Here is a 13,648-nt window from a genome sequence, read left to right as displayed (position 1 = left end):
CCTATTAATGTTCTACATTAGTTTTGTACACCTGTTGCAATGGATGAACAATATTAATGTGTTATAGCCAAAGCCCATAGTTTATATATTAGCTCTTTCTGTTCAAATCTTTTAAAATATATCCTAAAGTTTTCTTTCAAATATTTAACTGTACTTTGCCCGCATTCTGAGCACACATATAAATAATTGTTGATTACAATATTTCTTTGAAAAAAGTATATCCTAGACTAGCAATTTGTTAATAATTCTCAACATTCTGTAAATAGGATAATATATTCCTGGATTTCAAGGTCCTAAATGTAAAATTTAGGAAATTTAATATTTTTTTTTCATATTGGAAGCTGTCTTACAGTTCTCAAATTTTAAGTGTGCAGGCTAACTTGTACTACATAGTAAGTTACCTCTCAAGGGGAAATCTTATAGTCTCATTCTGAAACTGTCTTTCCCTCTCTGCCCCAGACAAAACTTAGAAGGCATTTCTGTGCACACATATTGGATCTTAGAGTCAAGTGGACTTAACACGTGTTTACTTTCTTCTGTTCCAAAACATTGCTCAGGTATTTGAATCTTTACCTTCTGAATGTGATGTATTCACATTTGGAGCATATTTGAGAGTTTTGTCTCTTCAAAAGTAACCATATTTTTCTGAGTATAGCACATTATTTTATAGATGCTACCTACCTAAATCTACAGAAGCTTTTGACATGCAGAAGTTCCTGACATATGTTTGAATTTTATATTTGTATTCAGGGAAAACAAATAATCCCCAGTTTACAAATAAGTTAGATTGGTGACTCAGTAATGTTTTCAAAAGAAAGACTAAGAGCCACAGGGCAAATGTGATTATCAATGAGCTGTGGGAGGGGTTTTTATTTCAGATATCAGGCCCAAAGTCACAGTGACTATCTGCAATAATAGGTGGATATATATATTTTTTTTAATACAATCCACCCAATTTGACTTCAGAACAAAGGCCTCTCTACCGAGGAGAAAAGTAATATAAAATCTTGCTTGTGTTTATTCCAACTGGGTTAGTTTCTGTGTTTTCTTAAGATCACTAAAAGGCTCTGATTCTTACAGCGTAGAGGAGGCAGTTACATATTACATTTTTCAAGGCTTAAAACATTTTTCCAGCTTATTAGGATATCAGTGTTTTAAAGTCTACAGAATAATGCTTATTAATTCTTTTAAAAATATTTTGATATGATTCCCATATCCAAATGGTACTGCTCTGTATGTATGTAGCAAACTTGTTTGGAAAACATATTCTCAGATTTGTGTAATTCAAAGCCCCTATGGAAGTCCATCACATTCATCTCATTCTCTCATACTATACCACCTCACTATGTTTTCTAAATTTATGATCCAAAATGTACATTCCCATACATTAAGCTGAGAATAAAGTCAAGACTGATCTTTATCCCAAGGAACAGAAATTATACATTTAGGTGACTGTTGTCCTTCAAACTTCCCCCTTTGTACCTACTATAATTAATATTATAATTTCTCAAAATATTTGGAATTCCTCTTTCATAATGGCCTTCAAAGTTTTGAAGCCATTGAAGAAAATGTGCCATATCATTTTGCAGTGTCTCCTTCTTAAACTACTATTGTTCACCACTACAGACGGCTTTTAGACATTTCAGGAAGTAAAATCAGATTGTAAAAGAGAGAGCTGGCACCTTGAGACTGTACAATATAATGTCATGCTCTCATAACAATTCAAAACCAGAACTCCAAAATATTTAAAAATATTGTGCTATCACTGCAGTATTTAGTTTATTAAGTAGCTCCTCCTTGAAAGAATTTAAAAGATGTTTTATACAATTTTGTTTATTTAATGAATGTTTTTCCTCATCTTATAATCATAATTTTATATGATGAATTCTACCCTAAATGAAGTATCATTGCTAAACAAGTAATTTTTTGTCACCAGGCAAGGTTGGATATTATATGTCACTAAATATAACTACAAAAAGACTGTTTCTAGAATGTGGTTTATGGCATCAGAATTTATCCATATTAATTCAGGTTTTCTTAGATTCAATTATTAAAGTTTGGATTTAATTTTCAAAATTAATAACGTACAAATCTCAGGTATAATTGACAGATCTCAGATATAATTTCCTTGTCTAAGAATGGAGAAATTTCATGTTCTAAGACATTTGTCTGTAGTGGAGGGAGTTTGTGCATAAATTTTGTATAATATATGCATATATAAATACACAGACACAAATTTATATCTATGTTGTATTATATTCTTAAAAGTACCCTCATTTTCTTCCTAACTTAATCTTAAAAAATGACTTGAATATCACACATTCCTAATCAAAATTTCTCAACTATAAACAGTATTTTCATTGACATCTTTTGAGAGAACCAAAAGAAGGCAAAATTAGAAAATGAATAAATAAAATCAAACTGCTATGTGGGGCACGAGATCAAATGAAACAAATTATATCACATTTTAGGTGTAAATTAACAATCCTTCATGAGGACTTCTAAACAACCTTATTGTATTGTAGTATACAATATTATTTTGGATAATTCATACAGAATTATTATTTGGATGATTCATACAGATGGTTTCTTCCATTTGTCTAATGTAGAATAACATAATCTGTCCTGTAAAGCCTTGAATTACTAGTTTTTATTCTTAGTAGGTAATTATGATACACAGGGGAAGTTTAATGTGGATGTGTATGTTTATGTGTGTGTGGGGGGGTGGGAATATGGGTATGAGTGCATGCTTAAACTCTTTTCTGAGTCAAATGCCCATGGTCTGAGCTTAATTATAAAATTGGGGCTACCTCCTAAAAAGATATTAATTACTTAAAGTAAATATGGCCTACTTTGGTTTTACAAGTCTTATTTGTATTGAGAATTATTAACAGAAATGCTAGGGAGATGCCTCTTGTCTCTTTGTTAATTCTGCTAGAATTACTTGAGATAAATTCTTGAATTCTAGACACTAAATCAGACTCTATTTCATTTATCAATACTTACAGATTTGACCTATTATTTTTCAGTGATTTTTTATTACTCAAAAAAAAGACTTACTTTTTGTAAAAGACCAATGCTATGTCAATGGATTCTATATTTTTACTTAATAACAATGATAACTTTGTGTAATTTCTAATTAAATTGCTGTAACTATTATGTGTGCTGATTTTGTAAATATGATAAGGGTAACTTACTTTGTCACATGGATTTGTTTATACTAGAAAACTAAATTGGAAAGGACTCTTGCTGAGTCGTTTCTTCCCTATTTCTGTACATATAATTTATAGATGCAAAAATTCTGCTTGCAGATTCAGGAGCAGCTGCTCCTGTTTAATGTAATCATTTTATATTTTGTATGCTCAGATAAAGTGCTGCATTCCTACTGGGCAACATTTAACTGTGAGAAATAGGTTGAGGTTGTTTCTGATAGCAGGAACTAAATAAGAATATAAGAAGCAAAATAACCAACAACTCTGACAATTCTTAATCCTCTCTACTTGCCTGGGACCCCAGAGGAAATTTAAGGGTGGGGTGATGTCACCAAACCAAAGAGGAAAGTTGACTCAGACACTTTTGATGTAGGGAGGAGATTCCTATTGTATGCTTTTTCCTAATATTTAAATTCAAGCACCAAGTTTACACCCAGAAAGAGTACAAGGAATTTACTTTTATTCTTAAAGCTATCAATTGTTTTTTGCACATGAAGAGAAATGCATCCTACTTTTCTCACAAATCATACTGAGATCAAAAGGAAATAAAAATATTTAAAAATTTTAACCTCAAATTATTAATATGAGTCTCTTCAGCCATAGGTGCTTCTAAGAGCCACAGGTGCTTCTATTCAATGTACTTTATTTATAAAGCACAAAAGACAGGTCCTTAATTTGAGGGTCATTTCATAATAAGACTGCAAACTAAACAGGCTAAGTTTAAGTTCATGTGGGTTCCCCACATACACTGAAACAAGTTTCCTCAACTAAATATACAGTTGAGTAGTGAAGGTTGACAAAAATTGGCACGTGTGCTGAAATTAAGCAGTTGCCGGTCTTCAAGTAGCCAACTGTTTAATGAGTGATAATAAGTAGAGTATAGATGAACACTCGCCGTTTCCCCTGAAAATGCTACTCAATTTTATATGGCCAGTAATCATCCAGACCCTAGTTATATCTCTAAATAACATTGATATCTCTCAGAATAAAAAAAAATCATTTTAAAGTTGTTGATACTTTTACATCCAACACCTATGGTAAGGGAAGTTGTTATCTATCTTTCTCAAACACAAGCCAACCCTTCCTATTTGTCTCCAAATATTCTAGGATGTAAACTTGAAAGAGGAAAGAAAGAAAAGACAGACCATTTGGTGGATTGTTATCACGTTTCATTTTGCTACTCTTAAAATAAGACAGTAAACTTGCTGGGGAGACAGAGATCTTTTCCCATGGAAATCACCTTTGGAAGATGGACAATGATACTTCATTTGTACTACATCCTTTTTAGATTTCCTGGTTCAATTCTGGGTCAATCATCTTCATCCAGTAAATAAATATTCATTATAAGCTTATAAAATGTCAAATGTATATGTTCTCAGAAAAACTTGATGGGTTTGATTTCATCAATTCTTATTTGGGGCTGTTACATTTCTCTACCTGGAGATGAAAAATAATTTTTCAAGGATATGCAAAGTTAACAAGAATTCTGTATTTGAGTCAACAGCCTGCTCTACAAGTCTCACTTACTCTTTTAGCCTTTTTATTTTTCATCTTCACAAATTGGCAATGAATTCCAATCCAGGGAAGGCAACAGATCTAGGTATTATTTTGGCATAAACTCAGAAACACTCCCCTTCTTTCTTTTTTTTCTCCCTAGGCTATTGTTAATTAGTGAAGGTTTCCCATTCATGCGCTGACCTTCCCTAAGTCTGCAGAGTTTGCAAGAATTAGAAGGAAATCACGTTTTAAAACCTGCTGGCCAAAAACATCATCAGAACTGGTAGAAACTAGCCTAATGAAATTTGACTTCTTAGGAAGTTGTGGGATATACTGTTTGTCTTATTCGCCACTTTATTCTTAGGAGCTAGAATGATGTCTAGCATATAGTAGGTGCTCAACAATTAATTTATTAAGTAGAAGGATGAATGATGAGTAGTGCTTCGTGTTGAAAACCAGAAAATAAGCGTTCTAGTTTCCACTGCAACTTCCATAGACAAGTCACTTTACCTTATTTCCTTATCTGAAAAAGAAATGTAACATTAAAATAGAAAATCTCTTAAAAAAATTAAAAAAATAAAATAAAATAGAAAATCTCTAAGTAATTTGCAGCTAAAATAAATAAATAAAGGCTACATTAGCAGAACCATTTAATCAAATATACTCCCAATAAACAGGAGAGGAGAATGACTCATTTTTCCACTTACAAATAGTAAAATGACTCATTATAAAATAATTCGGTGCTCAAAACATTTCATTTATCACTAGTCAAAAATTTCCTTATGATTTTGTCCTTCAAAACTATTCCTTTTTTTGATAATGAGCTCATTTTACTCATAATTACTAGTAATTTTCCTAAGTCATAAATCCAGAAATCTCTTCTTGATTTACCATTTTGGACCTCATCTCTCAAACATGAATAAAAAAGAACATGTGTGTATTAATATTAGATTCCCTTAGTTGAGCCTGCAAGTATTGAGCAGTAGCAAATTAGACTTATAATCACAGATTGCTTTTGGGTCCCACTTACCTTACATTCTAATTTACCATGAATTTCACTCAATTCTGTATTTTACTAAGAGGATGAAGGTGTATTGATTGTAGATGGCAAGGAGCTGTCGAGGAACTTCCTATTTTTTTAAACAATTATTTTTTTAAAAGATTTTATTTATTTATTCATGAAAGAAACAGAGTAAGAGAGAGAGGCAGAGACAGAGGCAGAGGGAGAAGCAGGCTCCACGCAGGGAGCCCAAACATGGGACTCCAGCCTGGGTCTCCAGGATCACACCCTGGGCTGAAGGCGGCGCTAAACCACTGAACTACCCGGACTGCCCAGAACTTCCTTTGAATTGAGTTAGTAGCTTTAGTTGGAAATATGTTCTTTTGTTGAGACACCTGGGTGGCTCAGCGGTTGAGCATCTGCTTTTGGCTCAAGGCATGATCTGGAGTTCTGGGATCAAGTCCCACATCAGGCTCCCTGCATGGAGCCTGCTTCTCCCTCTGCCTCTGTCTCTGCCCCTCTCTGTGTGTCTCTCATGAACAAATAAATAAAATCTTTAAAAAAAAAATGTCATTTTGTCATTGTGTAGCACACATCAGCAGACCCTAAGCGAAGGGTGGGTGATGGTCTGGCAAGGCTGAAGAAAAGACCCAGAAACCGTAAGATGTAGGTTTATTGGAACTTACACAGAGTCCAGGAGCAGCAGACTGGACAAATTTAGCATCCTCTGCTAAAATCTCCATGCAGCAGGCTTTTATAATGTAGGAACTAGCCTAGCAACTGTCTGTGGACACTCTTTTCTTGCATGGCCAGAACATTCCAAGGACCTTGAGGGCTGCCATCTGGACATTTTTTGTTACCAAGGAGAAGCTCCAGGTTGGTGACCCCTAGGGCCCCTGACCTTAAAGACTAAACACGTTTCTCTACATATTCTCTCTGATGGCAATATAGAGGGAAGACAAGATCTTATATTCTGAAGATAGTGATTAATGGGTACACTCGGAGGATGCTTATACAAACCAGCCATCCAGCATGTACCATACAGTTATTTAAAACAACTTCTCAAAGCTTCAGGCTTGGAATACACTCATGACTGTTATTTTTTTAATCTCAATTAAAATGTGTTCTCTTAAAAATAAGAAAGGTCAAATGTTTCCAATTAATATTAGTAGAGATGTTTGTACTAAACTGCAGTTTCCAGTCTGCAGTTTTCTTTTTTTCCTTTTTTTGGAGTGATTTCCTTTGCTACTTTGAGAGGAGATATATAGGAAAACATTAATTCAAGTAGATAAAGAGCATATATTCATTGGATTTAATGCTCAGGTAAAGCAAAAACCAGTTCACAGATGGAACTTTAATATAATTTTTTGTTTTTTACTTCATCATAAGTAATTTCAGGCAACTTATGTGTGTGTATATGTGTATTAGGATTAGATAGATGAATGATACATTAATATTTCTTAAATATGCTTAAAAGAACTAAATCAGAGTTAGGAATATTTCCTTGAAAAGATATTTAAGGAATTCTGCACTTGAAATCATATTTAAACAATACTGCACTTTTTTTCCTACTTCTACAATATCAATGTGTAATTTTAGAGAGAACGATTATTTTAGGTGTCAGTTATTGACTAGTAAATTTGTTTGTCTTGTAATAATTGGCATAGTGTGCCAAATTCAGGTTGTTATTTTGTGATTGGAGAAAAAGACAGGAATTGTTTACCACAATGATTCAAAATCTTAGTAGAGAAAGTAAAGAATAGAAGTTAGAATAGCAGAGCAGGGATAGTAAAATTGTTTGGCATTCCTTAGCTCAAGAGAGACCCCATCTCCTGTGACTATATGTTTTCTATTTTTTTCCTAATTGCTCTGAGTGATGAAGAGGAATACATAAATATTAGAATGTGTTTTACTGTTGCCAGGATAATCCATGCAAGTTTTAGTGAGGTCAAAATAATGAAATTTTAAAATACTGTATTGCATAACCAGACAATACCACTTTAAACACTTAATCTGGGATCCCTGGGTGGCTCAGCAGTTTAGTGCCTGCCTTCGGCCCAGGGCATGATCCTGGAGACCCGGGATCAGGTCCCACATCAGGGTCCCTGCATGGAGCCTGCTTCTCCCTTTGCCTATGTCTCTGCCTCTCTCTCTGTGTTTCTCATGAATAAATAAATAAAATCTTTAATAATAAAAAATAAACACTAATCTACCCATAGTCAGATCTTAGCTTATGCATATTTATACAAAAAAAAACACATTAACAAAATGTAATTCAGCTAAGTAAAATCTTTCCTAACCTGATTTTTACACATAACAATAGAGTACGAATATTTTCAATGTCAGTAAACATCAATAAAATTTTAAGGATTGTGATTCGTTCAGTTCTATGATATGTAGCTTATTAAATAAATGCCTATCAGTGTTAGGCATGTCACTCATTTCTACCTTTTGGTTATACTAAAAAAGACAGAATGAACTTGACCACTTAATCTTTGCCATAGGAATCCTTGGAGGTTAGTGGGACTGGGATTGTAGACTTGAATGTGAATCATTCATTGGTGAATAATATTCTGTATCAGTTAGAAACAGATGAAAGGAGTATTCAGGCAAAGATTGAGATTTCTTAGGTAGCTCAGAGTTTTTTTTAGTGACTCTTAGAGAACGGTGCCCAATACAGGAACGTGTGTATCTTCCCTGAGCTTCTTAAATTTTCCCTCTCTTTCCTTTCTACTAACCTGCAAGAAAAAATATTGTAAAAGTGTTTCGTGATGTTTCTTAAATTAAACCAGTGTGGCATCTTCCGACTTGCAGCATCCTGAACCTATATTTGTATGCATGGCCTTTTATGCTTGTGTAGAGTACAGAATTTCTGATGAAAGTTTCGCATGGTTAGAATTCATAGCAGCAGCCCTGAGATAAAATAACATGAAGCAGCCTTAGTAGTTACTGGTTCCCATCTTATTCCTTCTCAGGGCAGCCAGGGACCTAGAGCTAACTTGTTAGCGATAAATCAGATAAACAAATGTGACATTCAAACCGTTAACAAGACATAGCCAATAATAATAATAATGCTCACCAAGGGAGAAAATGGAATGGGTAAGAGAGACATTTTAGGAAAACAAAAGTGCGAAGGCTTTAGAAAGTCTCAAGTAGTCTCATGATAACATATGTTGTCCCAATTCAGTCAGGCAGGGCTTGACTGTATTTATAACACAAATTGGGTATATTTCCATGGGGATAACCCAGAGGCAACATTCCCAGAGGCAGGCAGTAAGAAAGCTAATCCCTCTTTCTCTCTTCGAATATGCAAACAATTATAGGTTTCTTGAAAGGATAATAGGAAAACCTTCACTTTCTCAGAGGAGAAACAACGTGTTCTAAACTGTCCATCTTCATCCACTGCTCCCACCAAAAACAGCTTTCCCTCCGAAAGGCTCTGAGCTGACATTATCTACAAGCACTTTGGGAGATGTGCCAAGGTAATGGGGTCCAGGCAGTTCCCTTACAAGAGAAGAACATTTTTTTTTTCTGATGGAAGGAATCACATCTTAAAACTAGCTACATGTTGATAGCCCAGGAGCTTAAAAGAGAACATGCAACTGTAAATTTCAAGAATGGTACTAACTTTGTATCGAGTACCTACTATGTATCAAATATCATACACGACCAGTGCTTCTTATTTTATCTGCTTGGGCCTTACAACACTTCTCTGGTGAAGGCACTATATTCTTCATCTTGCAAAGCCAGGAACTCATTCAAAGAGAAAAAGCAACTTGCCCTGGGCCAGTCTCTGCAGAGCAAGGGCTTCTAGCCGAGAGGTCGGGTTCTGGCTTCCTCACCCGCTCTCTACTGCAACATCTGAACAAATACTGTTAAGTCCTTGAACACCTTATAACTCCTGTTTCTTAACATTTCATGGATCCTTGTTTTTCTGCATTTCAATTTTTTTTTCATATCCTTTCCTTATCTCTACTTGATACTTCAGACACTGTTGTACTTGCATCAGTCATTATGATGATAAATTAAAGATTGATTTGCTTGATCAATTTGCTTCTTTCCATAATATCCATGTTCTGATTCTTCGTCCATATGCCCCACCATCCCAACCTCCCATTAAAAGGATAAACTGTGCACAATTTTGCCAATTAAGACTTAAATATCTTTGAGTCAAATTAATTAGGAAATATTTTCATAAACTACCACGGTTTAAGCATTGTACCACTCTAATTTACACTGTCTTCTTGCAAATAAATTACATTAGATTTCTGTCTTTGCTTATTCTCACTTATAAAGTGGTAAAGGAATATCATAGTATATAATGTGTGTGAGATGGAATCTAATTGTATTTGAAACAGTTTTGAAAAAAAATGTTTTTCTTATTCTCAGTGAAATCATAGCACCAGGCTATGTACCAGTAGGTGTTCAATTAATACTAGTTCTCATGGCTGTTCTGTGAGAAACACTGGGTTCAGGTATTACTGGGGCTACAGATTCACACGTTTTAGGAAAAAAAAATATAGTAGTTAAAGCAATATTAATTATGCTTAGAAGAATATCATAGATGCAGATTTTTTTTCCTTCTGTCTATGGAAAGTATACTTTATAATGGCTTATGCGGCCTCTGAAAATACTTTATAAAGACTGAAGAATATCCTGTCCCATTGTCTTTCTCCTGTATTTGACTTCTTTTTGGCTCACCTGAGTTATAACTAAGAGGTATTCTCCAAGGATAAAATCAAAGATACTATAATCACTGAAACTACAGACTTTTTAGTAGGCCATCACTTTAAAAGCTGTTTGACAGTCGTGTATAATGGGTAACCTGGTCATTGACCTTAATTCTGTGCTTCTCACAAAAGGATACAGATGAATTGAGGGCATATTGAAACAGAAACAGAAAAACTTGCATTATTGGTTTTCTCTAAAGGGTTAAATTTACATGAGAGAGGAAAGCTATAATAAATTAAAATGGTAGCATCTTCGTATACAAGGAAAAATACATTTCAGATATTAATAAAGTTGGGCTTGCATATTGTGGAGCACTCACCTAGGCACGTTTCAAATCTATTGAGGAGGGAATGAGATAGTTGTGCATGAAGGTGAAATGTGCTACAATAGACTCAATTAGTACCATTTATGATTATAGTTTATGTGATGTCGGCATCAGTTCATTAAAAATGTACTGAACTATCAAATCATTTCACACAGGTCATTGAACAGCAATAAAGTGGTATCAGCTCTTCTCCATTATGACTCTGAGCTGGATTTGAACCAGTGACTCATAGGAAATAGCCTATGTTCTATTGTTGTCTATAAAAATGCATTTATAGAGTGGCAATATATCTATCTATAGCATTTGTGTCTAACTGCATTCTTTTTTCTTGGAAATGGATACAGTCTATAAATTGCCTCTGGGAAAAACACAAGTTTTATGTATTATAAAGTGATTATACATTACATACTTATATTTTATATACTTTATTATTATATATTCATAATTTTGTTAAATATGAGTAAAAGTGGTCACATGTGACATGATATTGAAAGGTCTTTTGGCTGTTAAAGCAGAATGAAAATTAGGTGCAGTCAGACATACAGCACAAATTTACTACTCTCATATAATTCCATAAGTCATAAATCTCCACCCCACACAGCTGCAAATATTCTCATATCTCATGGATTACATCAGCTAAAGAACATTTACCAAGAGTACTAAGCAGCAATCTGTGCTGAAATGCACACTTCTATTTTATTAAAACACTAAAATTTATTGAAGTACCGATATACATATTTTAGGTCACTTCTGATAGTGACATTGTAAAAATAGATGCCAGAATAATATACCTAATACCTTTCTACTGGGATGTTCTATAACCAAAGTCTGGTAGTAATGTCTGAGGCAGTGGGCAATCATGACTTCTTTGCAACTACCTTAAAACCATTAAGTAAACAAAATGCCTGTTCATTCAAAAGAATTGGAATGTTACATTATATATGTATTTATTCTGATCTATGGAACAAATATTTGCATATTTCTGCTTATTTCAGGTGTTTTTTTTTTTTAAATAACTGACAACTAGTATATTCTTTTGTTGCCTTTTTTTTTGCTATAATTTTCAACGGTTTACCATTGGGGGGTTTTTTGTTCGTTTGAGACTGAAATTCTTTCTTGTATTTTGCAAGTTAGACATCCTATGGTAAATAGAAAATGGTAAATTTCAATGCTAGATTTGTTCCAAGTTTCATCTGTTTTGCTTTTACGTTGTATCATGTGTTAAGAGTTGTTTGACTGTGTGTAGGGCCGCGCCCCTTTGACCTGGGAAGAGTGTTAATCCGAGTGTCCTGTGGTCTTCTTTGTAGTCGCAGCGCCGCGTTACGTTTCACCTCCCCGATGGCTCCCAGGAAAGCTGCAGTGACAGTGGTCTAGGAGACCACGAGCCGGTGGGTAGTGGAACCCTGATCTCACACCCTCTTCCTCTGGTTCAGCCACAGGACGAATTCTACGACCAGGCCTCTCCGGACAAGAGGACCGAAGCAGATGGCAACTCCGACCCCAACTCCGGTGAGTCCCCTTAAACTCTGTGACCGCTTGGGGTTCTGCTTTTCTGTTGCGTGCACTCGCCTTTGAATGGGATCTGGGGGGAGCCAGGCAATGGACTTTGGGGGTTTGCTGGCTTTCTTGTTGCTGTATTCAAAATATATCAAGTCTGCTGCGCCTGTTGTTGTTCTATGGAATGCTATTCTCTAGAGAAGACTTTAAAACAAGTGCAAAGAGGGGTGATAATGATTTGGGGGTCCTACTTTTTTTTTGTCTATTTCAATTTTGGATATGTTTTTAACCGATTGCATAGAACAAGCAGAATGAGTGAGGTGGAATTCGCAAAAGTCTTTATACTGAGCAGACCCACACTATACCTCAGAAATCATTGCCCATTCAAAGTAAGCCCAGTGAGGGTACTTCTTTCTTTGCCTTTGCAGGTAATTTGGGGCATGTACTATACTTTTTTTTTGTGATTGTATTTAAAAAGAAATCACTGACTAGTTCACTTTCATTAAAAAGTTAAAAGTCTAATGCAATAATTATGTCCAGTCCAGAGTAATCACCGTGATTTCTACTTGATTTAAATTAAAACTGTTTTCTGACTCATCTTGACCTGCATCAGGCCGCTGGACTACAGTGAGAAATGGGGATAGGGTGAGCTTTCCCTAATCTTCTAGCTACTTCTCTTCTGCTGTAGACATTGATTTGCCTCTGGCAATTCTGTGGTTGAAGTATAATACCAAGAGGAGCTAAAAAGCACAAAGGCTTTCTTAACTCATCTATTGTGAGAATCCAGAATTGGTGTTCTCTGACTTCTAGGATTTATAAACTGCCTCTTTGTTTCCAGGGTGATTGGAGATCTTTTGTACATATTACCCCCCATCTCCTAAAGCTATGCACCCATTTCGCATGTTTCTCCAATCAGTATCTTTCTTCCCATTGGCATGCATAGTTTACATTTGCCGCTTCTTTCTACTGAAGTTTCTCTCTACTCCAACCACTCTTTTACAAAGACCTAAGTAAATTGTACACCAGCTCTGCTTCTTGATCTTTCACATTCTGTATATTCAATTCATAAGGAAAACATAAGTGTATCTTTTTACTTCATATATCCAAAAGGGCAGGCCATATGCAAAGAGGCGACTTCTCATTCCATGGCATTTGGAAGAGCTGACCAATTGCCTTTCTTAGGTGTCTTGGTTTTGATTAGTCTAAGTACCATTGAATCTAAGTGTTTCCACTGAATCATCCTTTCCCAGACAATTGTGAGAGGTCAGATAGGTAAGATAGCTTTTTCTTAACCGATTTCCTGGTTTTCAACTTCCCAATCTCCAACTTTAAAACATCTCATATTGTCATTAAGCTGAGAGTACCAAACTGGTTCTTGGCCTCCTC

At 35.0% G+C, this 13,648-nt stretch overlaps 1 protein-coding gene across 1 annotated transcript in view; it reads left to right on the top strand.

Moving 5' to 3' along the window:
* The window catches only part of PCDH9 (protocadherin 9), an 887,338-nt gene that overhangs the window by 563,785 nt on the left and 309,905 nt on the right, over positions 1-13,648 (top strand). Inside the window, 1 exon segment of the mRNA XM_025478098.3 lies at positions 12,073-12,274. Coding sequence (XP_025333883.1) covers positions 12,073-12,274 — 202 coding nt within the window.

Source organism: Canis lupus, chromosome 22 (assembly GCF_003254725.2).
Source record: "Canis lupus dingo isolate Sandy chromosome 22, ASM325472v2, whole genome shotgun sequence".
NCBI classification, from domain to species: Eukaryota; Metazoa; Chordata; class Mammalia; order Carnivora; family Canidae; genus Canis; species Canis lupus.
Note: the sequence above shows the minus strand (reverse complement) of the source record. Positions and strands in the feature narration are given on the sequence as shown.